General features: G+C 37.8%; 1 protein-coding gene across 4 annotated transcripts in view; it reads right to left on the bottom strand.

The window, feature by feature from the left end:
* The window catches only part of LOC127953387 (zinc finger protein 501-like), a 33,791-nt gene extending 12,975 nt beyond the window's left edge, over positions 1-20,816 (bottom strand). The window contains exons 1-2 of one of the 4 annotated variants that reach the window (XM_052552622.1): positions 20,760-20,816; positions 20,229-20,667 (exon numbers count right to left, since the gene is read on the bottom strand). In XM_052552622.1, coding sequence (XP_052408582.1) covers positions 20,229-20,592 — 364 coding nt within the window. In that variant the 5' untranslated portion in view covers positions 20,593-20,667; positions 20,760-20,816. Of the gene's footprint in view, positions 1-20,228 lie in introns of all 4 variants that reach the window. The other 3 variants (XM_052552623.1, XR_008153154.1, XM_052552621.1) reach the window with 3 other exon arrangements.
* Between the last annotated feature and the right edge of the window lie 6,003 nt (positions 20,817-26,819).

Raw genomic sequence — 26,819 nt, 5'->3', positions numbered from 1 at the left:
TTCATTGAAATGATGTTCAGATGTTCCAAGCTCCAAATCCCATTAGACTCAATCATGCTTTGTTGCTAATCAATTTAAACTCATTCAAACTCATCTTATCTATCTATCTATCTATCTATCTATCTGACTATTTCTATCTATCTATCTATCTATCTATCTATCTATCTATCTATCTATCAGACTATTTCTATCTATCTATCTATCTGACTATTTCTATCTATCCATCCATCTATCTGACTATTTCTATCTATCCATCTATCTGACTATTTCTATCTATCTATCTATCTATCTATCTATCTATCAGACTATTTCTATGTATCTATCTATCTATCTATCTATCTGACTAGTTCTATCTATCTATCTATCTATCTATCTATCAGAATATTTCTATCTATCTATCTATCTATCTGACTATTTCTATCTATTTCTATCTATCCACCTATCCTAATAATATGCTAATCATGCTAAAATCATGCTAGCAACATGCTAGTCGCATGCTAGTCATGCTAGAAACATGCTAACAACATGCTAATCGCAACATGCTAGTCGCATGCTACAAACATGCTAGCAACATGCTAATCATGTTAAAATCATGCTAGCAACATGGTAGTCACATGCTAGTCATGGTAGAAACATGATAGCGAACATGCTAATCATGCTAGAAACATGCGTCGCGTGCTAGTCATCCTACAAACATGCTAGCGACATGCTAATAATGCAAGAAACATGCCATCGACATGCTAATCATGTTATAGACATGTTAGTGACATGCTAGCAACATGTTAATCATGCTAAAATCATGCTAGCAAAATGCTAGTCACATGCTAGTCATGCTAGAAACAAGCTAGCAACATGCTAATCATGCTAGCAACATGCTAGTGGAATGCTAATCATGCTAGAAACATGCTAGCCGAATGCTAGTCATGTTAGAAAAATGCTAGTCGCATGCTATTCATGCTAGAAACATGCTAGTCGAATGGCAGTCATGCTAGAAACATGCTAACAACATGCTATTCGCAACATGCTAGTCGCATGCTACAAACATGCTAGCAACATGCTAATCATGTTAAAATCATGCTAGCAACATGGTAGTCACATGCTAGTCATGGTAGAAACATGATAGCGAACATGCTAATCATGCTAGAAACATGCTAGTCGCGTGCTAGTCATCCTACAAACATGCTAGCAACATGCTAATCATGCAACAAACATGCCATCGACATGCTAATCATGTTATAGACATGTTAGTGACATGTTAGCAACATGTTAATAATGCTAAAATCATGCTAGCAAAATGCTAGTCACATGCTAGTCATGCTAGAAACAAGCTAGCAACATGCTAGTCATGCTAGAAACAAGCTAGCAACATGCTAATCATGCTAGCAACATGCTAGTCGAATGCTAATCATGCTAGAAACATGCTAGTTGAATGCTAGTCATGCTAGAAACATGTTAGCAACATGCTAATCATGTTAGAAAAATGCTAGTCGCATGCTATTCATGCTAGAAACATGCTAGTAGAATGCTAATCATGCTAGAAACATGCTAGTCGCATGCTAGTCATGCTAGAAACATGTTAACAACATGCTAATCATGTTAGAAACATGCTGGTCGCATGCTAATCATGTTAAAATCATGCTAGCAACATGGTAGTTACATGCTAGTCGCATGCTAGTCATCCTACAAAAATGCTAGCGACATGCTAATCTAGCAAGAAACATGCTAGCAACATGCTAATCGTGCTAAAATCATGCTAGCAACATGCTAGTCGCATGCTAATCATGCTAGAAACATGCTAGCAACATGCTAGTCGCATGCTAGTCGCATGCTAGTCATCCTACAAAAATGCTAGCGACATGCTAATCTAGCAAGAAACATGCTAGCAACATGTTAATCATGCTAAAATCATGCTAGCAAAATGCTAGTCACATGCTAGTCATGCTAGAAACAAGCTAGCAACATGCTAATCATGCTAGCAACATGCTAGTGGAATGCTAATCATGCTAGAAACATGCTAGCCGAATGCTAGTCATGTTAGAAAAATGCTAGTCGCATGCTATTCATGCTAGAAACATGATAGTCGAATGGCAGTCATGCTAGAAACATGCTAACAACATGCTATTCGCAACATGCTAGTCGCATGCTACAAACATGCTAGCAACATGCTAATCATGTTAAAATCATGCTAGCAACATGGTAGTCACATGCTAGTCATGGTAGAAACATGATAGCGAACATGCTAATCATGCTAGAAACATGCTAGTCGCGTGCTAGTCATCCTACAAACATGCTAGCAACATGCTAATCATGCAACAAACATGCCATCGACATGCTAATCATGTTATAGACATGTTAGTGACATGTTAGCAACATGTTAATAATGCTAAAATCATGCTAGCAAAATGCTAGTCACATGCTAGTCATGCTAGAAACAAGCTAGCAACATGCTAGTCATGCTAGAAACAAGCTAGCAACATGCTAATCATGCTAGCAACATGCTAGTCGAATGCTAATCATGCTAGAAACATGCTAGTTGAATGCTAGTCATGCTAGAAACATGTTAGCAACATGCTAATCATGTTAGAAAAATGCTAGTCGCATGCTATTCATGCTAGAAACATGCTAGTAGAATGCTAATCATGCTAGAAACATGCTAGTCGAATGCTAGTCATGCTAGAAACATGTTAACAACATGCTAATCATGTTAGAAACATGCTGGTCGCATGCTAATCATGTTAAAATCATGCTAGCAACATGGTAGTTACATGCTAGTCGCATGCTAGTCATCCTACAAAAATGCTAGCGACATGCTAATCTAGCAAGAAACATGCTAGCAACATGCTAATCGTGCTAAAATCATGCTAGCAACATGCTAGTCGCATGCTAATCATGCTAGAAACATGCTAGCAACATGCTAGTCGCATGCTAGTCGCATGCTAGTCATCCTACAAAAATGCTAGCGACATGCTAATCTAGCAAGAAACATACTAGCAACATGCTAATCGTGCTAAAATCATGCTAGCAACATGCTAGTCGCATGCTAATCATGCTAGAAACATGCTAGCAACATGTTAAAACATGTTAGTCGCATGCTAGTCGCATGCTAGTCATCCTACAAAAATGCTAGCGACATGCTAATCATGCAAGAAACATGCTAGCAACATGTTAAAACATGTTAGTCGCATGCTAGTCATCCTACAAAAATGCTAGCGACATGCTAATCATGCAAGAAACATGCTAATCATGCAAGAAACATGCTAGCAACATGCTAATCGTGCTAAAATCATGTTAGAAACATGCTAGTCGCATGCTAGAGACATGCTAGCGAAATGCTAATCATGCTAAAATCATGCTAGCAACATGCTAGTTGAATGCTAATCATGCTACAAACATGCTAGCAACATGCTAGTCAAGCTAACCACATGCTAATAACTTGCTTATCATACTGTAAACATGCTAGCAACATGCTAGCAACATGTTAAGCATGCTAGAAACATGCTAGAAACATGGTAGCGACATGCTAGTCATGCTAAAAACATGCTATTCGCATGCTAATCATGGTAGAAACATGGTAGTAACATGCTAGTCATGCTAAAAACATGGTAGCGACATGCTAGTCATGTTAACAACAGGCTAGTAACTTGCTAATCATGCTAGAAACATGTTAGTCGCATGCATTTTTTCGGTCAAGCTAATCTATCTATCATTCTTTCATTTGAGCTAATCTATATCATTCTAACTAATCTATCTGTCATTGTTTCTAACTAATATATATTTCGTTCTTTCAACTAATCTATCAATCTAACTTTAAACTATAAACTTCTAACTTCTTTAAACTTTCTGGTCAGGCTTTCTCAAGCCAACTTAAAGTTCGTCTCAACAAACTTTTTTTTCTAGTTATTAAGTTGGCTTGAGAAAGCCAACTTCTGAAATCCTATTTAAACTTATTATTATGTTGGCTTGGCAACAAGCCAACATACTGTTATGCTATTTAAACTTCTTTTTTTTCTTATTATTATTTTTCTGACAGAAATTCTAAACGCTACTCCTCCTAGGGCTTTAAAGCCACAAGCCCCAAACTTGGCAGACACCTGCTGGATAGAGAGGTGGTGTGTGCTATATCTTTTCAGACTGATCAGACTTCATTTTTTTTTTAATTAATTTTTAAATGTCAAAACACATTACCCATAGACTTACATTATCTGAGAAAAATTGCGCCCCTAGTTGCAATACCCGAAGGTTTACTTTCACTTTTAAATCGGTCAGAAATTCTGTAAATAATACAATTTCCTTCAAACTGACAAGCTTAACCAACATATCTGATTATTACAGGGATCAGGGCTCATTAATCATTTATTTCTGGGCAGAAGAGCAGTCAGAAAGACGAGAGAAGAATCAGCTGCTGGTCAGCTGCTGGAGGCATTGTCTCCACGGAGCTCACAACGAGCAAATTTATTCTTATTTAAGACCTTATCTTCTTACCTTTAAGACCCAATCTACTCGTTAGAACACACCAAGGGCTAAATTCAGATGTTTCTGAACTGTTTAAAGTAATAACATGATATATTCGCGGCAGCCAACTGCCCGCGAGCTCGCAATGTATTTCCCTGAACACTTGGAAGTCCACAGAGAAATTACAGCCTTTCACATTAAAACACTGCAGCGAAACGGCACAAAACAATTAGAATAATATATTACACACATGAAAATGAGTGTTTATATGTGCTTATGAGATGTTCTCTGTCAGACTGAACGTCACAGTGATTGCTCAGCGTTGCATGACATGGTAAAGCAGGGAGCTACACTGCGACAAAAATGATCGCATATGCATCACTGATTATTTTTGTACCTGCTTATGTGTTATGCTATGATTTAATATGAGCATTTATTAAAATAGAAATGTGTATTTTAAGAATACGTTTTATAACGTGCTCCGAGCATTCAACACATCAAGTTGGCTTCAACCCCACGCTGCAGGGAAAGCTGAACTGCGAGAGAGAACTGAGATGAACTAAGAGAGAAAGCCGCGTCTCGTGGACAGGGACAGCAAGACTGAACCGAGCTCTCGTTCAGGACGTTCACGTCCTCCTGCACCTGAACGAACAAATACAAATCGCAGTTTAAATAAACAGAAAAAAAGAGCGAAAAGCGAAAGAGCTCAATTCAGCAGCGCGGTGTTCTGGTGTTCAGGGAGCAAGCAGAGACGCGTCTCAAAGTCTTCTTGCTTTTGTACCGACAACAAGTACATACAAAATATGTCGAAATACCCGTGTAGGAAAGTGTGTTCGAAAGATTATGTGGTTATGTCTTAAGTAAAAGAGTTGCAAAAAAATCGGATGTGTATCATTATAATGGATGTGTTTGTCTCTTAAAGGGACCGCGCCTAATTTACTAGCTCTGCTGTCAGTGTCTTTAATGTATGAAAATGAAAGTAAATCAATCACTGCTCTTGATTGAATTACCTTGTAGTACAAGAATTTATCCAAAGTCAATCCAAAAATCTGATAGAATTGTTATACTAGTGGGTGGAGGCCAGTGAAATTGATTTAAAAAAATAATAATTAAGGACCTGCCCATGTTTTGCTTAAGTGTTTCTTTCTTTAATTGCTAATGCAACCTTTACACACCACAGACTGAACCAAATTAAGCATTGCTTGCTTATTAACTGTTCAACAGTTCAACAAGTATTGATAGTTGTGTAAATATTGTCATACTGACAGCTGTCTGAAGTTTTGGTTGACTCCATTACATATGTTTTTATCAAAGTTATCCGAAATTACCAAGATTAATTTGTTCTGAGTTATTGTCATATTTTATTACCAGTTTCTAAACTACAGCAAATAAACTGTGATTATGTGAGAAATGTTGAAGGTGTCTGAATACATTTTGGTTTGATTGTGTATTTAATTTTACAGTGAAGACTATGCAGTGCTATTTTAAATGAACAAAAACAAACTTAAAAAATGTAAACATTATTTAAGTAGCACAAATAAATAAATATAATGAACATACAGTACAAATTAAACAATTTTAATCAGGGTCCACTGTACAACCTGCACCGTGGCCCCTCTAACCCCAGCTATAAGACAGAGCAATGCACTGTGTGTACTGTAAGAAATAGAACAAGGCATGTGGTTTAAAAGATGGCAAGTAAAACAAAAAGCACATCTGTATGCAATACAGTTTCATTATTGTTCATTATTATTCAGTAATTACTATAAATAATTTGGGCGACCAAATTATGTTTTGTGCCAGTAACTGAAAAAGTTAGTAGCACAAGTGCCACTAGTGGAAAAAGTTAGTGTAGTTCCCTGTTGTAAAGTCATTTATATATATTTTTAAGAGCTTCTTAAAATAAAATATATATACTCCGAATGCACACAATCCACCCTTTAGAACACAACAAGAGCAAAATCCAGGGGTTTTTGAGCCGTGTATGTGTGCAAAATGCAATATTTGACATTGTGAAGGGAAAAAAGTCACATGACAGCCGCGTTTCGGGGCGAGATCGGACAAATAAATACACATTTCATTCACACTGACAAGCTAAACCAACATATGTTATTATTATCGGGTCAGATCTCATTAATAAATTATGCCTCACAATCCACCCATTAGAACACAACAAGAGCAGAATTCAGGTGTTTTTGAGCAGTGTATGTGTGCAAAATGAAATATCAGAGCGATACAGCTTATGAATACTGGAAGGAAAAAAGTCCATCTCTCCAGCTTCAGAGGACAGTGATTCTGGCTTTTCATCGGTAGATCGGACAAATCAAGTACACGATTATTTCAAAATTCATAATAGCTTGGCGAATATAAACGAAAACAGCCACGTGAACATAAACTGTTGAAAAATAAATCGAAAATAGGTATTGATGCTGGATTGAATATTAAAAGAGATTGCATTCACCAGGTGCTTTCAGTATGTTGTCCACACGATGGCGCCACAGGATAAATACTAAATACTTCAAGAAATATTCAGAGACAAAGCAGTTCATACAAGTGAATACATAAATATCCTATTTTCAAGTAAATTATGATTCCTTCTGTGAGTACTATTATATGCACAACGTGAAAATAGAGTCAAATTGAATGGTATTTAGGAGATTATAGTTTTAGCATTATTACTATATTGGGCCTTATTGAAGTTTATAAAAAAATATAATAAATATTTATAAATGTTTTATTTATTCACATAAATCAATCTGAAATTTTGAATGAGTTTAAATTGATTAGAAATAGTTCATAGAAGCAAAGTTTGATTGAGTCTAATGGGATTTGGAGCTTGGCTCATCTGAACATCCTGTCAATTAAAGTCTATGGGATTTTTATGATTTTTTATATTTATTTTTATGAAAACCATAAGTCCAATAAGTTAGAAAAGATATAGCACACCTCATCTGTTCAAAGACTTTAACATCATCTCCTAGATATCATTAAATTTGAAAATATTTTAATAGTATTGCCAATATTTTTATCACGTTATCACACATTACTGAAAAAGTGAAGAAGGGACACTATGATAATTATCTATTTTCATGTTGTGCATATAATAGTACTCACAAAAGGACTCATAATTTACTTGAAAAGATACATGTCCATTGTGTAACTGCATCATCTATACAAGCCATTGTGCTTGGACCCCTTATGATCTCCTTGATTTAAAATGCATTGTTTCAGTTATCTTGTGTGTCGTTGCCCACAACGTGACGGTGACAGGACTATGAAATACATACACGAGAAAAATAGGTATGACTTATTTCACATCCAGCTAGACAACCCTGTCATAGCTGTTATCATAGCCCAGGCTTTTTATTAAAAAAGGGACCATGGAAAAAGACTGTTGCAGGTGTATTTTTTTATGGCATTATTACTTGTATTTTTTTTTGCAGCGGGGCAACTCAAGAATGTTGGGCACACAAGTACTGTGGCTCTTTTGCTCCATGGCCAAGATGGCCAAGCCAACATCAAAGTTAGTTCACTAACTTTTAATTCTAGTTCAATCAATTTAATCAAAAGTAATCAATTTAAACTCATTCAAACTCTATCTATCTATCTATCTATCTATCTGACTATTTCTATCTATCTGGAATATTCAAGATGGCGCCGCCGTGTCCGGTCGCTCCGCTTAGATTATGTTTTTATTTACTTTTTTACCTACTTTTGCTTTCTCTTTTTACACACATTACCTCTGCACTGATCATATATGAAAAGGAAACACTTTTGGACATTGGACACCGCTTCACTGACCTGTTTCAGGACACTTTATCCTCCAACCCATCGTGGCCATCTGAGATTCTCCGGAACAACGAGATGAACAATGGCCACCTGAATAACCACCCGAGGCGACGGAACAAGAAACACCGCGGGAAACGTGCTGGGATTCGCAACAGACTGAGGAAAAGAGCACACAGCCCTCCTTTACCGAGCATTTTGATCGCCAATGTCCAGTCTCTGGAGAATAAGATGGACGATCTTAGAGCCAGGATAAGTTTCCAACGGGACATTAGGGACTGTAACATCCTTTGTTTGTCTGAAACGTGGCTCACGCCCTTGGTCCCGGACGCTGCTGTAACGCCGTCTGAAAACTTCTCTGTTTTACGGATGGACAGGACAGCCGAGGCCGGCAAATCCAAAGGCGGAGGAGTTTGTTTCATGATTAACAAGAAATGGTGTGACCCCAGGAATATCTCCACTCTGTCGCGCTCCTGCTCGCCTCATCTGGAACATTTATCCATTATTTGCCGCCCATTCTATCTGCCTCGGGAGTTTTCATCGATCATCATAACTGCTGTTTACATCCCTCCACAATCAGACACTGGCTTGGCTTTGTCTGAGCTTCACGACGCGTTCAGCGACAACATCAACAAACATCCTGACGCTGCTATTATCATTGCTGGGGACTTTAACAAAGCCAAATTCAGGCAAGTAATGCCTAATTTTTATCAACATGTATCCTGTCCAACCAGAGGACCGAATAGACTGGATCATTGCTACACTCAGTTTAAGAATGCCTACAAAGCACGCTCACTACCGGCTTTCGGCAAATCAGACCATGCCGCCATTTTCCTCACACCGGAATATAAACAACGGCTCGTTCAAGATCCCCCAGTGGTGGTGCAGAGGGTGGTGACGCGATGGTCCGACCAATCAGAAGCAACGTTACAGGCGGCTCTTGATGACGTAGACTGGGACATGTTTCGCGCAAGTTCATCTGACGTCAGCGAGTTCACGGATGTAGCATTAAACTTCGTAAACACGCTAGCCGAACAAGCTACAGATACAATAACTATAAGGACATTCTCAAATCAGAAACCATGGGTGGACAGATCAATCCGTGCAGCAGTAAACAAACGCACTGCTGCTTACAACGCCGGTCTTCTATCAGGAAACATGAGCGAGTACAAAGCATCGTGCTATGCTCTCCGGCGCGCAGTAAGAGCTGCCAAACACAGATACAGAGAACGCATAGAGTCCCATTTCCAGCTAAATGACTCCCGACGCATGTGGCAAGGACTAAGGACCATCTGTGATTTGGAAATAAATCCTCTGCAGAGGTGAGAGCAGATCCGTCGCTGGCTGACGAGCTAAACACTTTCTACGGCCGCTTTGAAAGCAATCTAAGCAGTGCGAGTCTGCCGATCAGCGCGTCAGGAAGCAGCAGTCAGAGCAGCGATCATCATGTAATCACCATGTCGGAGGACGAGGTTCGGAGGGCACTAAAGCGAGTGAATGTAAGGAAAGCAGCTGGACCTGATGGGATTTCTGGCCGTGTTCTGCGGTCCTGCGCTGATCAGCTCGCTGGTTTGTTTACATCCATTTTTAACGAGTCTCTTGCTACATCGGTGGTTCCTGCCTCATTCAAAAAAATCGGTCATCATCCCTGTGCCTAAAAACAATAAACCCTCTTGTCTGAATGACTATCGTCCAGTTGCCCTCACATCAATAGTCATGAAGGTCTTTGAGGGACTGGTTAAAACTGTCATCTGCTCCTCCATCCCGGATACTTTGGAACCTCTTCAGTTTGCTTATCGCCCAGACAGATCCACAGATGATGCCATCTCTCACATCCTGCACTCTTCTCTCACACACATCGACAGCAATAACAGGAACTATGTAAGGCTGCTATTTATTGACTATAGCTCAGCTTTTAATACTATAGTCCCCATAAAGCTAGCTTCCAAACTCATAGACCTCGGACTGAATTCTTCACTCTGCGACTGGATCCTTGATTTCCTCACCGGCAGACCTCAAGTGGTGAAACTAGGCCAGTACACCTCCAGCTCCATCACCCTGAACGTAGGAGCCCCACAGGGCTGTGTCCTGAGTCCCCTGCTCTACTCTCTCTACACACATGACTGCGTATCTTCGCACAGCTCCACATCCATTATCAAATTTGCTGATGACACTGTGGTTCTGGGCCTCATTCACAACAATAATGAGACTGCATACTTGGATGAGGTAGAGAAATTGACATCATGGTGCCAGGACAACTGTCTCTCTCTGAATGTGAGCAAAACTAAAGAACTGATTGTGGACTTCCGGAAGAGACAGCAGCAGCCCTATACTCCTCTTATGATCAGCGGGACCCCTGTGGAGAGGGTGAGCAGCACGTACAAGTACCTTGGTGTAAACATCTCGGAGGACCTGACTTGGACTACTCACATTCAAACACAGGTTAATAAAGCCAGACAAAGACTGTACCATCTGCGACAGCTGAGGAAATTCAGGGTCTCACCAGCAATCCTGAAAACTTTCTATTCTGGGGCTATAGAAAGTGTATTGACTCAGTGTATCTCAGTGTGGTTTGGGAACAGCTCCAGTCAAGACTGCAAAGCCCTGCAGAGAGTTGTGCGCTTAGCTGAGCGCATCTCAGGGTCTGCTCTCCGCTCTCTGCAGGACATCTACCTCAAACGCTGCAGAAGTAGAGCTGCAAAAATCATCAAAGACTCCATCCACCCCAGTAATCATATTTTCACTTTGCTGCCATCTGGTAAGCGCTTCCGTAGCCTGATGGCAAAAACTGAGAGACTCAGGAGGAGTTTCTTCCCCCAGGCCATCAGGTTCTTAAACTCTAAACCAGCTTCTTAACATCCTCATGCCTCCACTTAATGTTCACTTTATCATTTTCACTTTATTCACTACCTCACATTGACACACTGACAGTGTCAACCTGTTTTGCACATTTGCTTCTTGTACATTCTGGGTATCTTAATATTTAAGACTACAGTAAAATGCATATATGTCCATTGTACATCTGTGTACATCTAAATATTTAAGACTACAGTTTACATTCATGCACATTATTTTGCACTCTATATTTAATTCTACAATATAAATTTTTTATATTTTATTCCTATATTTTTATTGTTTACTTTTATTTCATTCTTACAAAGCTTTATTTATGTATATTTTCATCTGTGTTGTTTTCTTTAATAATTGCACTGTCCATGGAGCGGACCTGACTCACATTTCACTGCTGGTTATATATGCTATATATAATTTTGTATGTGACGAATAAAAATCTTGAATCTTGAATCTATCTATCTATTTCTATCTATCTATCTATCTGACTATTTCTATCTATCTATCTATCTATCATAGATCATAAATCATGGTTAACTATGATAAATCATGCTAGAATCAGTAAATCATACTTGAACATGGTAAATCGTGGTTTACTATAGTGAATCATGGTAAACTATGGTAAATCGTGGTAAATCATGGTAAACTATGGTAAATCATGCTAAACTATGGTAAATCATGCTAGAATCAGTAAATCATACTTGAACATGGTAAATCGTGGTATACTATAGTAAATCATGGTAAACTATGGTAAATCGTGGTAAATAATGGTAAATCATGGTAAATAATGGTAAACTATGGTAAATCATGGTAAACTATGGTAAATCATGCTAGAATCATAGTAAATCATACTTGAACATGGTAAATCATGGTATACTATAGTAAATAATGGTAAACTATGGTAAATCATGGTAAACTATGGTAAATCGTGGTAAACGATGGTAAATCATGCTAGAATCATAATAAATCATACTTGAACATGGTAAATCATGGTATACTATAGTAAATAATGGTAAATCATGGTAAATCATGCTAGAATCAGTAAATTATACTTGAACATGGCAAATTGTGGTATACTATAGTAAATCATGGTAAACTATGGTAAATCGTGGTAAATCATGGTAAACTATGATAAATCATGCTAGAATCAGTAAATCATACTTGAACATGGTAAATCATGGTATACTATAGTAAATCATAGTAAACTATGGTAAATCGTGGTAAATCATGTTAAACCATGGTAAATCATGGTAAACTATGTGAAATCATACTAGAATCAGTAAATCATACTTGAGCATGGTAAATCGTGGTATACTATAGTAAATCATGTTAAACTATGGTAAATCATGGTAAATCGTGGTAAATAATGGTAAACTATGGTAAATTGTGGTAAACTATGGTAAATCATGCTAAACTATGGTAAATTGTGCTAGAATCAGTAAATCATACTTGAACATGGTAAATCATGGTATACTATAGTAAATAATGGTAAACTATGGTAAATCATGGTAAACTATGGTAAATCATGCTAGAATCATAGTAAATCATACTTTAACATGGTAAATCATGGTGTTACATGCTCTGACTGTTCCCTCCCCTTTTGTTATGGGTTGCTGTATTCCTCCCTTTGTTAATGGTTTCTTCCTGTTTTCCCGCTCTTCGCTGTTTCTCTGTTTTTAGGTACTGTGATTGGTCGGGTAATGTGTCCATCATGATTACCCTCATCTGGTGAAACATCCAATCATTAATGGGTGCAAGATAAAAGACGCCTTGGAGAACAGAGGAGGAGGAGCTTGGAGTGTTTGTTGGCTGTACCAGTTTGTTTGAAGCTGCTGTTTAGTGGTGGTTCGTTTGTTTGTTGTGTTTGATGCAGAGAATGTATTGCCTGACATAAACTTCACCAGCCCGGAGATAAAGGAAAGGGAAGTATGTCACGTGACTTACATTGAGCAAACATGTAGAATTACTCTGTTAGACACACTAGGGAAGGAGCGTGTGCAACCTTGTGTAAGTTTTGTTTTGTTAGTTAGCGTAGCTTTAGGTATGGCATGTTAAATGCCGAAGACTTCTTTATTTTTGGGCTTTGTTTTTAGTTAGTTTAGAAGACAGAGAATTAGTTAGTGAATGTTTTGCTTTTGTTATTTTCTTTTGTTTGGCACAGCTCATTTTCTTATTCTCCAGGGCTTTTCAAATTAGTATTATTTTTCTCTTTCTTTGAATATAGCTGTAAATAAGGTTTTGGTTGGTGTGTTCTCATTTGTGTAAACTTTATTTCCTTTGGTAAATAAAGCGAACCACTTATTGTTATGTCAGTTGGCCTTGTGTCATTCTCCCCCAGTAAATAATGGTAAACTATGGTAAATCGTGGTAAATCATGGTAAACTATGGTAAATCATGCTAAACTATAGTAAATTGTGCTAGAATCAGTAAATCATACTTGAACATGGTAAATCATGGTATACTATAGTAAATAATGGTAAACTATAGTAAATCGTGGTAAATCATGGTAAACTATGGTAAATCATGGTAAACTATGGTAAATCATGTTAGAATCAGTAAATAATACTTGAATATGGTAAATCGTGGTATACTATAGTAAATCATGGTAAACTATGGTAAATCATGGTAAACTATGGTAAATCATGCTAGAATCAGTAAATCATACTTGAACATGGTAAATCATGGTATACTATAGTAAATCGTGGTAAACTATGGTAAATCATGGTAAACTATGGTAAAACATGCTAGAATCAATAAATCACACTTGAACATGGTAAATCGTGGTATACTATAGTAAATCATGGTAAACTATGGTAAATCGTGGTAAATAATGGTAAACTATGGTAAATCATGGTAAACAATGGTAAAACATGCTAGAATCAATAAATCACACTTGAACATGGTAAATCATGGTATACTATAGTAAATCATGCATGTTAGAAACATGCTAGCAACATGCTAGTCGCATGCTAGTCATGCTAGCAACAGGTTAGCAGCATGTTAATCATGCTAGAAACATGGCAGTGACATGTTAGTCATGCTATTCGAATGCTAATCATGCTAGAAACATGCTAACAACATGCTAGTCATACTACAAACATGGTATCGACATGCTAGTCATGCTAACAACATGCTAGTAACTTGCTAATCATGCTATAATCATAATCATGCTATAAACATGTTAGTCGCATGAATTCTTTCTGTCAAACTAATCTATCTGTCATTCTTTCTAACTAATATATCTTTCTTTCAACTAATCTATCAATCTAACTTTAAACTATAAACTTCTAACTTCTTTAAACTTCTTCAAACTTTCTGGTCAGGCTTTCTCAAGCCAACTTAAAGTTTGTCTCAACAAACTTTTTTTTCTAGTTAAGATATACCTTTGTAGTCATAACTTAAAGTGATTTTTCAACAGTTTTTACTATTATCACAGGCTTTCGGAAATCGAATCTGTATTCTTGACTAGCAGTGTTGGTAGCTTAGTTGGTATCTACTAGCTAAAGTTTTTTTTTTTCAGGCTCAATACTTCATACATACTTACCAAGGGGGAAATTAAACATTGTAACACAGCTGAAGTGCCTCCAAAGAGGATTCGTTCCCTAACACATATTTTACATGTCTCAAGTCTTTCTGAGTATGGTAATTTTACAACACTCAACACATGCAGGTGGGGAGGGCAAGCAAGAAGCTTTCATATCTACACAGTATATGAGATATGAGACTCTGTAAAGACGTCAGTTCACCATACCACATGAGGGATATTTGTGAACAGGTTCCATTGAAATTTGAGAACTTGTCTTTGGATACAATTGGTTATCACTAATACTGCTATAAAAGCTTTACAGGGAAAATACACTCACCTAAAGGATTATTAGGAACACGATATTAACACTGTGTTTGACCCCCTTTCGCGTTCAGAACTGCCTTAATTATACGTGCCATTGATTCAACAAGGTGCTGAAAGCATTCTTTAGAGATGTTGGCCCATATTGATAGGATAGCATCTTGCAGTTGATGGATATTTGAGGGATGAACATCCAGGGCACGAAGCTCCCGTTCCACCACATACTAAAGATTGGGTTGAGATCTGGTGACTGTGGGGGCCATTTTAGTACAGTCAACTCATTGTCATGTTCAAGAAACCAATTTGAAATGATTCGAGCTTTGTGACATGGTGCATTATCCTGCTGGAGGTAGCCATCGGAGGATGGGTGCATGGTGGTCATTAAGGGATGGACATGGTCAGAAACAATGCTCAGGTAGGTCGTGGCATTTAAACTATGCCCAATTAGCACTAAGGGACCTAAAGTGTGCCAAGAAAACATCCCCCACACTATTACACCACCACCACCAGCCTGCACAGTGGTAAGAAGGCATGATGGATCCATGTTCTCATTTTGTTTACGCCAAATTCTGACTCTACCATCTGAATGTTTCAACAGAAATCCAGACTCATCAGACCAGGCAACATTTTTCCAGTCTTCAACTGTCCAATTTTGGTGAGCTCATGTAAATTGTAGCCTCTTTTTCCTATTTGTAGTGGAGATGAGTGGTGCCTGGTGGGTTCTTCTGCTGTTGTAGCCCATCCACCTTGTGCATGTTGTGGCTTCACAAATGCTTTGCTGCATACCTCGGTTGTAACGAGTGGTTATTTCAGTCAAAGTTGCTCTTCTATCAGCTTGAATCAGTCGGCCCATTTTCCTCTGACCTCTAGTATCAACAAGGCATTTTCGCCCACAGGACTGCCACATACTGGATGTTTTTCCCTTTTCACACCATTCTTTGTAAACCCTAGAAATGATTGCCCGTGAAAATCCAAGTAACTGAGCAGATTGTCAAATACTTAGACCGGCCCGTCTGGCACCAACAACCATGCCACGCTCAAAATTGCTTAAATCACCTTTCTTTCCCATTCTGACATTCAGTTTGGAGTTCAGGAGATTGTCTTGACCAGGACCACACTCCTAAATGCATTGAAGCAACTGCCTTGTGATTGGTTGAATAGATAATTGCATTAATGAGAAATTGAACAGGTGTACCTAATAATCATTTAGGAGTATAGATTGTTTACAAGTGTCAAAGGCTTCTACATCTGGTGAATCATTATCATTGAAAAGGGACTCTCTGCGCCATGTCAAATCACGGTCAGTTCAATCTGAAGGAGCTCCAAGAAGGTGTTCCTTCTTGTTTCCCAATTAGTGTTTTCTGTGACAAAGCAAAATCCAGGTTCAAGGGCAAGACTGAAGAGCTTACAACGTTTGAGATTGGAAACACAAGGAACCAGGCTGGAAAGTTATTAAACCTAGGGCACAGGAATTAAAGATAGAGGCTCTTTATCGCAAGGTGCAGGGCAAGGACCTATTTGTAATGGAAGCTAAGTATCATCCATCAACAAACAACTTCAACACTGAGTACCAAACCCATGAGCGTGGAAGGGAGAGAGTAGAAAAGGCAGCAGACAACACTGACAGCCTGCAGGCTCAGAAGAAAGCAGCACATAACAAGTCATATTCTATTATAAAGGATTACGTTCTTAGGAATGTGATTGAATGCAAAGAGATTGTCCAGCTAAGATCCATATGCAACTTGTACATAAAGACATTGGAAAATCAAGGTTTTCCTAATCCTGAATACCGCAGTGAGAAATTGGCAAGACAGTTACAGGGAGACAAAGACATCTCTCATGAACTCACATTCTACAAGGTGCAACGATATGAGTGTTTTAAGTCGAACTTCATATACAGCTTAGCATTAATGTAGTTGAAGCAGTTGGATGTGCATACAATCTTGGAACCGCTGACCAACCTGCATAGCGCAGACCTGCATTGCCCTTGAACTTGGATTTTGCTTTGTCAAAGAAAATGCACTGATTGGGAAACAAGAAGGAACATCTTCTTGGAGCTCCTTCAGATTGAACTGACCGTGATTTGACATGGCGCAGAGAGTCCCTTTTCAATGATAATGATTCACCAGATGTAAAAGCCTTTGACACTTGTAAACAATTTATTTTCCCTGTAAAGCTTTTATAGCAATATTGGTGATAGCCAATTGTATCCAAAGACAAGTCCTCTAATTTCAATGGAATCTGTTCACAAATATCCCTCATGTGATATGGTGAACTGATGTCTTCACAGAGTCTCATATCTCATATTCCCCACCCAACTAAGCTACCAACACTGCTAGTCAAGAATACAGAGTTGATTTCCGAAAGCCTGTGATTATAGTAAAAACTGTTGAAAAATCACTTTAAGTTATGACTACAAAGGTATATCTTAATTATAGTTTCAAATACTTACTGAAATTTTTCCAAAAGAGAGAGCAGTGGGAGATGGCGATCTGCAGGTATGAACCGACGACCACCAACTGCAAAGCCCCAAAAACCTAAAACTTGCAGTTTATGCTCAGTCAACTTTTTGGACCTTTTTGGATTTTTTTTTGTTTTTGTTTTTTTATTTATTTATTTTATTTATTTATTTAAGCTAATTTGCTTTGTTTTGTTAACTTCCAAAGTAAAACTATTTTAAATATCTTCAGGTTCAGGATAGGTGAAGTAAAAGGTTCAAATAAACCCTATTTCAGGCTGTTAAGTATAATAAAAACACTGTCAAACAAACTTTTTTAGCTCTTTTTGATCACAGATGGTCAAGATGTTATAAAACATGACAAATAACAATTTCTGGGGTCAGAATTGTATTGAAAAATGTGTCCATTTTCTCTGTGAGTTGTTCACATCAAAAGTTATGCCACTTTAAATCATATTTAGATTTTTCGGGTTTGTTGCAAAGGGTTAAAAATTAAGCATTTTGGACATTATTTCAGCTTGGTACCCAATTTAATCTTAAAATAGACACTTGAATGATAAAGAAATAATATGTCATGGAAAAAAAATCACCCTATGCGCTTGAGAAAACGGAAAAATAGTTGATCCTCTACACATCTTTGGCCATTTTATGCTATTTTTGTCCAGAAATAAGGTCAATATGTTGTCAAATGTCAAAAATAACCATTCCATTAAATTCCTGGGGTCAGAATTTTATGGGAAAATGTGTTCATTTGTCTCTGTATGTTGTTTACTTCTAATGTTATGCCACTTTCTATTTCACTTTTAGATTTTTTGGGTTCCGGTTGGGTGCAGCAAAGGGTTAAAAAAGAACCCTTTGGGACATTATTTCTCTTGGCACCTGGCAGATTGTGAAAATAGACACTTTAAGGATTTAAAAAAATCAGATGGCATAAAAAAAAGCTGGGGGGTGCGCGTGGACCCCTATTTCCATCTAGACTACAAGTGCATGTGCTTTATTTTAGGGATTTACTGAATATTCGGCCACCGAAAACTTAAAGGACAAAGGACTTTTATCACAGAAACAACACGGCCGAAATGTTGTGATGACACAAACAGAAACTGCGACCTGCATGTGCACCTGCATAGTGCAGACCATGAGCTCCCCGCGACATTCACTTCACACCAGTGAGAACATTCTCTCTCTTCTTATTCCTTTATTCGCAGCACTAAAGCGTCTCCTAACAAAGAGATTGAGACGGACCACGAAGTGAAAACAAAGAAAAGTACAGTCTTATAGAGTCTGTTATAGCACATGTCTCACTGAGATCTTTTCGGATTCTCCGCACTTCATCGCGAATGTGCTTGATCCACTTTATAAAGACCATTACTTGGATGCGGAAATAAGGCAGCGCGCACGAGAAATGATCCAGGTCACGCTGGATGAGGAGAACCCACATGGAGACCACAGACAGGGTGGAGACGGAGAAGCACCAACGGCGTGATTTCACATAGAGCAGCTGTTACTACACAGAGCCGTTGTTAACTGAGAAGATGCGCCAAAAAACGCTGAAAATTAACGTGATTTTCGCATCTTCTCTATTAACAACGGCTCTGTGTAGTAACAGCTGCTCTATGTGAAATCACGCACCTGATGGAATTAACCGCTGATTAGAAAACCGGCTTTACTGACGAGATGCGCATTAACGATCGGCAGTACGTGATCGGAGCACCCCTAATATATATATATATATATATATATATATATATATATATATATACACACACACACTCTCATATATACATATACATGCATAATATCAGATTGTAGCCATATTTCTGCTTTAATGTGATAAAAATGTTTATTTATGCCCTGGCCCTATTTAAATACACTCTCTCAAATATTTCTCAAATGTCAGGCAGATGACAAGCTCAACTGCTCAACAGCTAGATGGTTATCTGTCTGAAGTCAAGATTTTTTGTTTTTTATAATTCATGTAATTGTAATTATCTTTGAAACTTTAATATTAATTTATGCAATTGCAATGACTTAATTTTACTAAAGTTAGTACACTGTCATAGCAATAAATGCAATGGCACTAATAATTGGCATAATTTCTTTCGGTGTTTCGGCCTTGGTTTTCTCTTTTTCGGTTTCGGCCAAGAATTTTCATTTCGGTGCATCCCTACTTTATTTGACTACTTCTGGACTATTGATCAAAAACTACTCCAATTCTAACGCTTGGAAGAGCCAGGATAATTATTTATATAAGTCAGATTGGATTAATCTGAAAGAAATCAGTCATATACACCTAAAGAGTTCTTGAGAGTGAGTAAAACATGGCCTAATTTTATTTTTGGGTGAACTAAACCGTTAATATCTTTCTTGCGGTGAACACAGAAGAAAAAAGATATTTTGAAGAATGTGGGTAACCAAACAGTAGCTGGTGCACATTTGATAGTAGAAAAAATACTGTTCAACTGTCTGGTAATACACATTATTCAAAATAACATTTATCATGTTTTGTGAACAAATGTTCTGTATGTGTATCATGGCCTTATTTCAGTGACTCAAAAAAATACATTTTCACTAACCATAAATAAACGTTTTTTTTTTTTTTCAAAAACACAAACATGTAGGCTACATCCATGCTGCACAGCATATTATTGTTGCACAGATTGTGCCGATTACAGTGTTATGAGACTTAAGTTATTAATATGCTTACACACACACAAACACACACGCGCGTGTCTACACAGAAATTATCCAGGGCTAAAAAAAAAAAAAAGACGCTTTTTTTAAAGCCTAATGTACCACAAAGAGTCATTAAAAGGTGAATGAAGAATTAACACCAACCTCCTTGTTCCTCGTGTTTTATTTCTGTTTCCTCTTGTTTTATTGTACTAGCTTCTGGTTCCTCGTGTTTTATTTCTGTTTCCTCGTGTTTTATTCTACAGGTTTCTGGTTCCTCGTGTTTTATTTCTGTTTCCTCGTGTTTTATTGTGCTAGCTTCTGGTTCCTCGTGTTTTATTTCTGTTTCCTTGTGTTTTATTCTCCAGGTTTCTGGTTCGTCGTGTTTTATTGTGCAGGTTTCTGGTTCCTCGTGTTTTATTTCTGTTTCCTCGTGTTTTATTGTGCAGGTTTCTGTTTCCTCGTGTTTTATTGTGCTGGTTTCTGGTTCACTCGTGTTCTCTTCTCTCTCCTCTTTCACAAACTCCATCTTCACAGCAGCAGATCTCAGTTCAGATGATAAACTCCTCCAGATATTCCTGCTCGCTTTAAAACTCAGTCACGACTGTGAGGAGAATGTTACAGGTATTTACTGAGCTGATTCAAAAACTGTATTTTGTTTTTAGAAACATAACAGTTTGTATTAAGGCAGCTCACCGACATAACAACAACAGAGACCGTGGTGAAACAGAACTTCTTCCACTGAGGTTTAATTGTGTTTGTGAAACAAACGAATGTGTTTAGCGCCTCCCGCTGGACTGGAGCGAAGCGACGAGAGGAAGAAAAACCAGAACGTGGCCAAGAAGTTTTATTTTATTATTATTATTATTATGCAATAGAAAAAAACAACAACAACAAATACAATTACAAAGATAAAGTTAGAACAATGAGGGTTACAAACAATATCCCAAAAGCAAGCTATGTTAGCTTATAAAACTTACACCATGAAAGAGTCTTACATGCAATAGAATTATTCGAGTTTCTTAAAGAGTTTACATACAGATCAAAATCTTTCCTGAAAATAAAAAAAGTAGGGACTTTTCTTTGAAAATTTACACTTATGAATGTAAAATTTAGCAAGATAAACCAATAAATTAATAATACATTTACAATGAGAAGGGTCTAAATTCAAAGAATAATAAAAAAAAAAAAAAACACAATTTTAGTGGTTAAACAAAAGTTTGAATATAAATTTTTTTTTAACAAAATTGGAAAAATCAATCCAGAAGACTTTACAGGAAGTACAGTCCCAAAACAAATGGTTGACCGTTTCTTCATACTGAAGACAAAAGGAGCAATTGGGTGAAATACTATTGTTAAATTCAGCAAGTTTATAATTTGTTGGATAACAATTATGGATACTTTTAATAGAGACTTCAACAAATTTATTAGGTAAGATGAATTTTTGCAGAAGAAGCCAAAAATCTTCCTATTTTATATCACTAAATATATTATACCAAAAACTCACACAAGCAGGTAAAGAAATCTGAGATCAATTAATAATTGAACTAATGTGTTTGTTTTACATGGTATTGAAAAGACTTTAGTCAACAAATAAGTTAGTGTCAAAAAGAGGAGAGTCTAATGAGCCTTTAGGGCCAGATTTTATTAAATGTATAATATAGTCAGGAATTGCACCAAACACAATGCCATATTCTCTTGGGGGGACTGGAAAAGATAATTCTTGCATAAATGTTCATAAGTAAACAGAACACTACGATCATCTAAAAGTATATTTTTATCAAACCAATTGTGGAAAAAAATAGATTTATTTTTATATCTAATATTTGTATTATTCAAAATAAAGTAGGTATGTGGAGAAAAATTATAATTATAAATAAGTGACCAACTTATTAAAGCCTATTTATGAAAACAAGATAAAGATAAAGGTATTTTAGAGACGTCAAAGTTGCAGCGCAATAGAAAATGTAAACCACCAGCAGAATTAAATATATGATTTGGAATAAAATTCCAACAGGATGTGGGGGTTGTTTAAAAATGTTTTTATCCACTTAAATTTAAATGAATTATTAAGAGTAGAAAAATCCACTAACTCAAACCCCCCAATAGCCTGATCAGCTAACATAACACTTTTATTAATTATTAGAGTTTTAAAATTCCAAACTAAGTCGACTATAATTTTGTCCAGCATTCTACAGATTTCCACAGAAACATCCAGTACCATTGCAGGATAGATAACCCGAGATAACCCATCTGCCTTAGAAAGTAACACTTAGAAAGTATCTGTTATTGACAGATCACGCTGTGAATTTAATTTGCAACAGATGGAGAGAATAAGAGGTTCAAAATTAAGCTTTGATCTCTTTTTATGATCTTTACATATAATTATACCTAGATATTTAACTTCAGATTTGACTGGGATGTCAAAATTTTATCATGTGTGGATTCTTTTATAGATAAATTAATCTAATATTATATTTTAGCAGCTCCCAATTAAAACCAAAATTTTCTTCGGCTTAAGCTAGAATCCTAAGTAATCCTAGATATGACAGAAGACAAATTTCCGCATCTTCTAATAAAGTAGAGTTAAGTTTAAAATATAAATTATACATTCTTGAGTAATTAGAAGGGCTATCGAAAGATAGAATGATAGATTTATGGTCAGACAAAGGAGAAGGCAAGATTTCAACTTTAATGACAAAATTGGATAAAGAGTCCGATATTAACCAAAAATCTATTCTAGATCTAAGTGAACCAGAATTGTTAGACCAAGTAAACTGTAAAGCATGTGGATGTTTTTCTCTCCAAATGTCAATTAAGCCAAACCGGGAGATCAAACCATAAAGGCCTGATGAACTATCAGACAATGTTACCCAGGACAAAAAAAGATCATTTAAAGTAACCAATAAAAAAAGAAAATGGCCTTCAGGATCAGATATTGTTTATATTATCTTACCCCTAAACTTGTGCTTCAAAGTTAAAACAGCTGCTGAGAAATTTGAACCAAATGATGAAAATAACTCATCACCCCACTGTGATTTCCAAAACTTAAAATCACAAGAATTTGCATGTGACTCTTGTATAAAACAAAAATCAGTATTAAGCGATTTCGTATATAAAAAAACAGCTTTACGTTTAACATCATTACGCAACCATCTTGCGTTAACTGAGCAAATAGAAAAATTTGGAAACATTGAACAATGATGCCAGAACTGTATAAAACAGTGAGTCAGCCCATGAAATCCTACAAATACACAAAAAACTTTTTGTAAACAAAACGAGATTGGGATCTTAAAAAAAAAAAAAAAGCTAATTACAAAATATTAATAATAAAATAAATAAAATGAAATTAAAATGACAATAATAATGAAAAATGTATACATAAAACAACAAGTAAAAATAAATAATAATAAACTATGTACCTCCAAGTACAATGTGCATTCTACTGACTTTTCAGTTGGCATTGTGTAAGTCAAAAATAGTAAGTCATATATATATATATATATATATATATATATATATATATATATATATATATATATATATATATATACACAAAAGACGAATTGAAAAAGGAGACCAAACCATTAAACTTACTCAAGTTTAAATTCCCTTGGTGACCTCCATGTCCTGTAAAACAAGTTCTTTACCATTAATGTACTTTGGACCAACAAAGTAAGCGCGGCGTCCTTGTTGCCGAGCTTTCTCAACCAGAGAAAACTGTAAACGGTGTTGTCACGGCTGAGAGTAAGGACAGGAAGCAGTTGCGAGTAATGGGTATTTATTGAGCTGAGTAAAGGTAAGCAGATGATGGTGGGTGACGCACGGACCTCAATGGCAGCACAGACAGGTGAGGAGGTGTTTGAGTGCGCTGGTGGAGGTGGTGGTGGTGAGTAATCCTTGATGATGACTGGTTAATCCAAGAGCGACTGAACTGGAACAAGACACAACGAAGTGGAAGACAGACATGAAGCACGGAGGACTTCGAACAACGATCTGACAAACAAAAGACGAAAGACAGGGCATTAAGTAGGCTGGTGGAATGAGCTGAAACAATCAACATGACGTAACATGAGACGAGCAGGAGACGGTGCATTCATGAACCGTGACAGTATCCCTCCACCTAAGGACGCCTCCTGGCGTCCCCAGACTCCCTTATCTGTCGATTGTAATCATCGATAAGAGAGTGATGCAGAATGTCTCTAGCAGGCACCCAACTTCTCACCTCCAGACTGTAACTTTCCCAGTCCACCAAGTACTGAAATCCGCGTCCCCTATGTCTAGAGTCCAGAATACGATTGACTGAATACGTAGGTTCCACATCTACGAGTCGCGGCGGGGCGGGGGGGGGGTGGGTGTAGTGGGGACCGGGGTAGGCGGATTAAGAGGAGAATGAAATACAGGCTTTATTTTAGATACATGAAAGGCGGGATGAATTCTCCTGTACGCTGATAGGCCCGTAGCTGATATTGGTATTCAGGTATTCAAGTATTGTGGGCGTACTCCACCATTGACAGTTGTTGGCTCCAGGAGGAAGGATTCTTGGAAACCAAACATCGCAACACCCTTTCCAAATCTTGGTTGGCTCTTTCGGTTTGACCATTGCTCTGGGGATGAAACCCTGACCCTGAGGACAGACTTACAGTCGCTCCCAGTAATCTACAGAACTCATGCCAAAATTTGGAAAACAAATTGGGGTCCCCTGTTGGAAACCACGTCTATCAGGAGGCCATGTAAATGAAAGACGTGATCTACGATGGTCAACGCTGTCTCCTTGGCTGAGGGTAATTTAGGCAAGGGAATAAAGTGGACCGCCTTCGAGAACCGGTCAACCACGTTCAAAACTACCGTGTTGCCCTAAAAGGTCGTAATAAAATCTGTGAATGTCGCGAGCCATAAGTGGCCACCAGAATTGTTGCTTGACTAAGAATTTAGTACGGTTAACTCCTGGATGACAAGCCACATTAGAACAATGCCCCCACTGGATGACATTGGACTGTAATCCCTCCGGCACAAATAATCTATTCGGTGGGGACCCCGGGCGGAGGCGTTACCCCTTCTAAGGCTGTGGACGGGCATTCGGAATGGTCAAAAATGCGTGACAAAGAATCGGGTTTAATATTTTTGGAACCCGGGCGGTACGAGAAAGTAAAGTCAAAACGTCCGGAAAAAAGTGCCCACCAAGTCTGCATGGAGTTCAATTTTTTGGCATTACTAATATATTCTAAATTCTTGTGGTCGGTCCATACTGTAAAATGAACCCCTGAACCTTCTAACCAGTGGCGCCATTCCTCCAATGCCATCTTGCCTGCCAACAATTCTCGGTTACCAATATCATAATTGCGTTCGGCAGGGGATAATCGATAAGATAAAAATGTGCATGGGTGCACTTTGTCATCTGAGGGAGAACGTTGAGATAACACCGCCCCTACCCCCACCTACGACCCGTTGACCTCCACCACATACTGACGTAATGGATCAGGGGTGATCAGGATAGGGTCTGAAACAAAGCAGCTTTTCAGTTTGGCAAACACAGCCTCGGCTGTGTCTGACCACCTGAACGTAGTTTTGGGGGAGGTCAAGGCGGTCCCCAGAAAACTCTGTAGGGCCTTATGGGAATCTGGACTTGGCCACTCTACCACAGCCTTAACCTTCTCGGGATCCATGCGTATTCCCTCAGTCGACACGATATACCCAAGAAACGGAACAGACTGTGCATGAAACTCACATTTCTCCGCCTTAACAAAAAGTCCATTCTATAGCAATCTCTGAAGCACTCGTCGAACGTGCTGCACGTGTTCCTGGAGAGAATAGGGAAAAATCAATGTCATCCAGGTAGACATATATGAATTGATTAATCTTATCTCGCAACACGTCATTGACGAATGCCCTGGAAGACTGCTGGGGAGTTGGAGAGCCTGAAGGTCATGACCAAGCATTCGAAGTGCCCCCTGGGGGTGTTAAAAGCGGTCTTCCATTCATACCCCTCCCTGATGAGGACCAAATGATGAGCATTACGTAAGTCCAATTTCGTGAAAATCGACGCTCCCTGCAACTTCTCGAAGGCTGAAGACATCAACGGCAAAGGGTAAGTATTCTTTACCGTGATGTTGTTCAGTCCCCGGTAATCAATATAAGGTCGCAGCGATCCGTCTTCCCAAACAAAAAAGAACCCCGCCCCCGCTGGAGAAGAGGAAGGGCGGATGAACTTCAAAGCTAGAGAATCAGAAATATATTTCTCCATAGCCTCCCTTTCTGAGACAGAAAGTGAATTTAATTTGCCTTTAGGTGGAGACTTACCTGATGTAACAACAATGAGTTTTACATAGTAATTAACTCAAATGATATATAGGGAATTTGAATAATTAATCAAGAATTTGATTAATATATATCTCAGATGACAGTTACATTTAATTTTATTGATTATGAAAAATAGCTCAATTGCCAATACCAATACTAATCACAGGGCACTGTAATTTACTCATTAATATGTCAATATTACATTCTTCATATCAATTATTGTGATATCTCTTACTGTAAATTACTGCAGATCAAACCGTGGTATGTCCTGCACACCACTGTAGACTTATCAATTTTCAATAAAGTTATCACGCCTTATAATTCAAGGAAAAGTATTCTCTGGCCATGAAAATATTATCCTATCCTTATGATAAATTTAGTTTCTAAATTTAGAGCTTGTAGCTAAAGATCAGACATTTCAGTGACTCGTAATGTGAGTGGGGTGGAGTCCAAAGT

This window comes from Carassius gibelio, chromosome B3 (assembly GCF_023724105.1).
Source record: "Carassius gibelio isolate Cgi1373 ecotype wild population from Czech Republic chromosome B3, carGib1.2-hapl.c, whole genome shotgun sequence".
Taxonomy (NCBI): domain Eukaryota; kingdom Metazoa; phylum Chordata; class Actinopteri; order Cypriniformes; family Cyprinidae; genus Carassius; species Carassius gibelio.
This window is presented reverse-complemented; position numbering and strand designations above follow the sequence as displayed.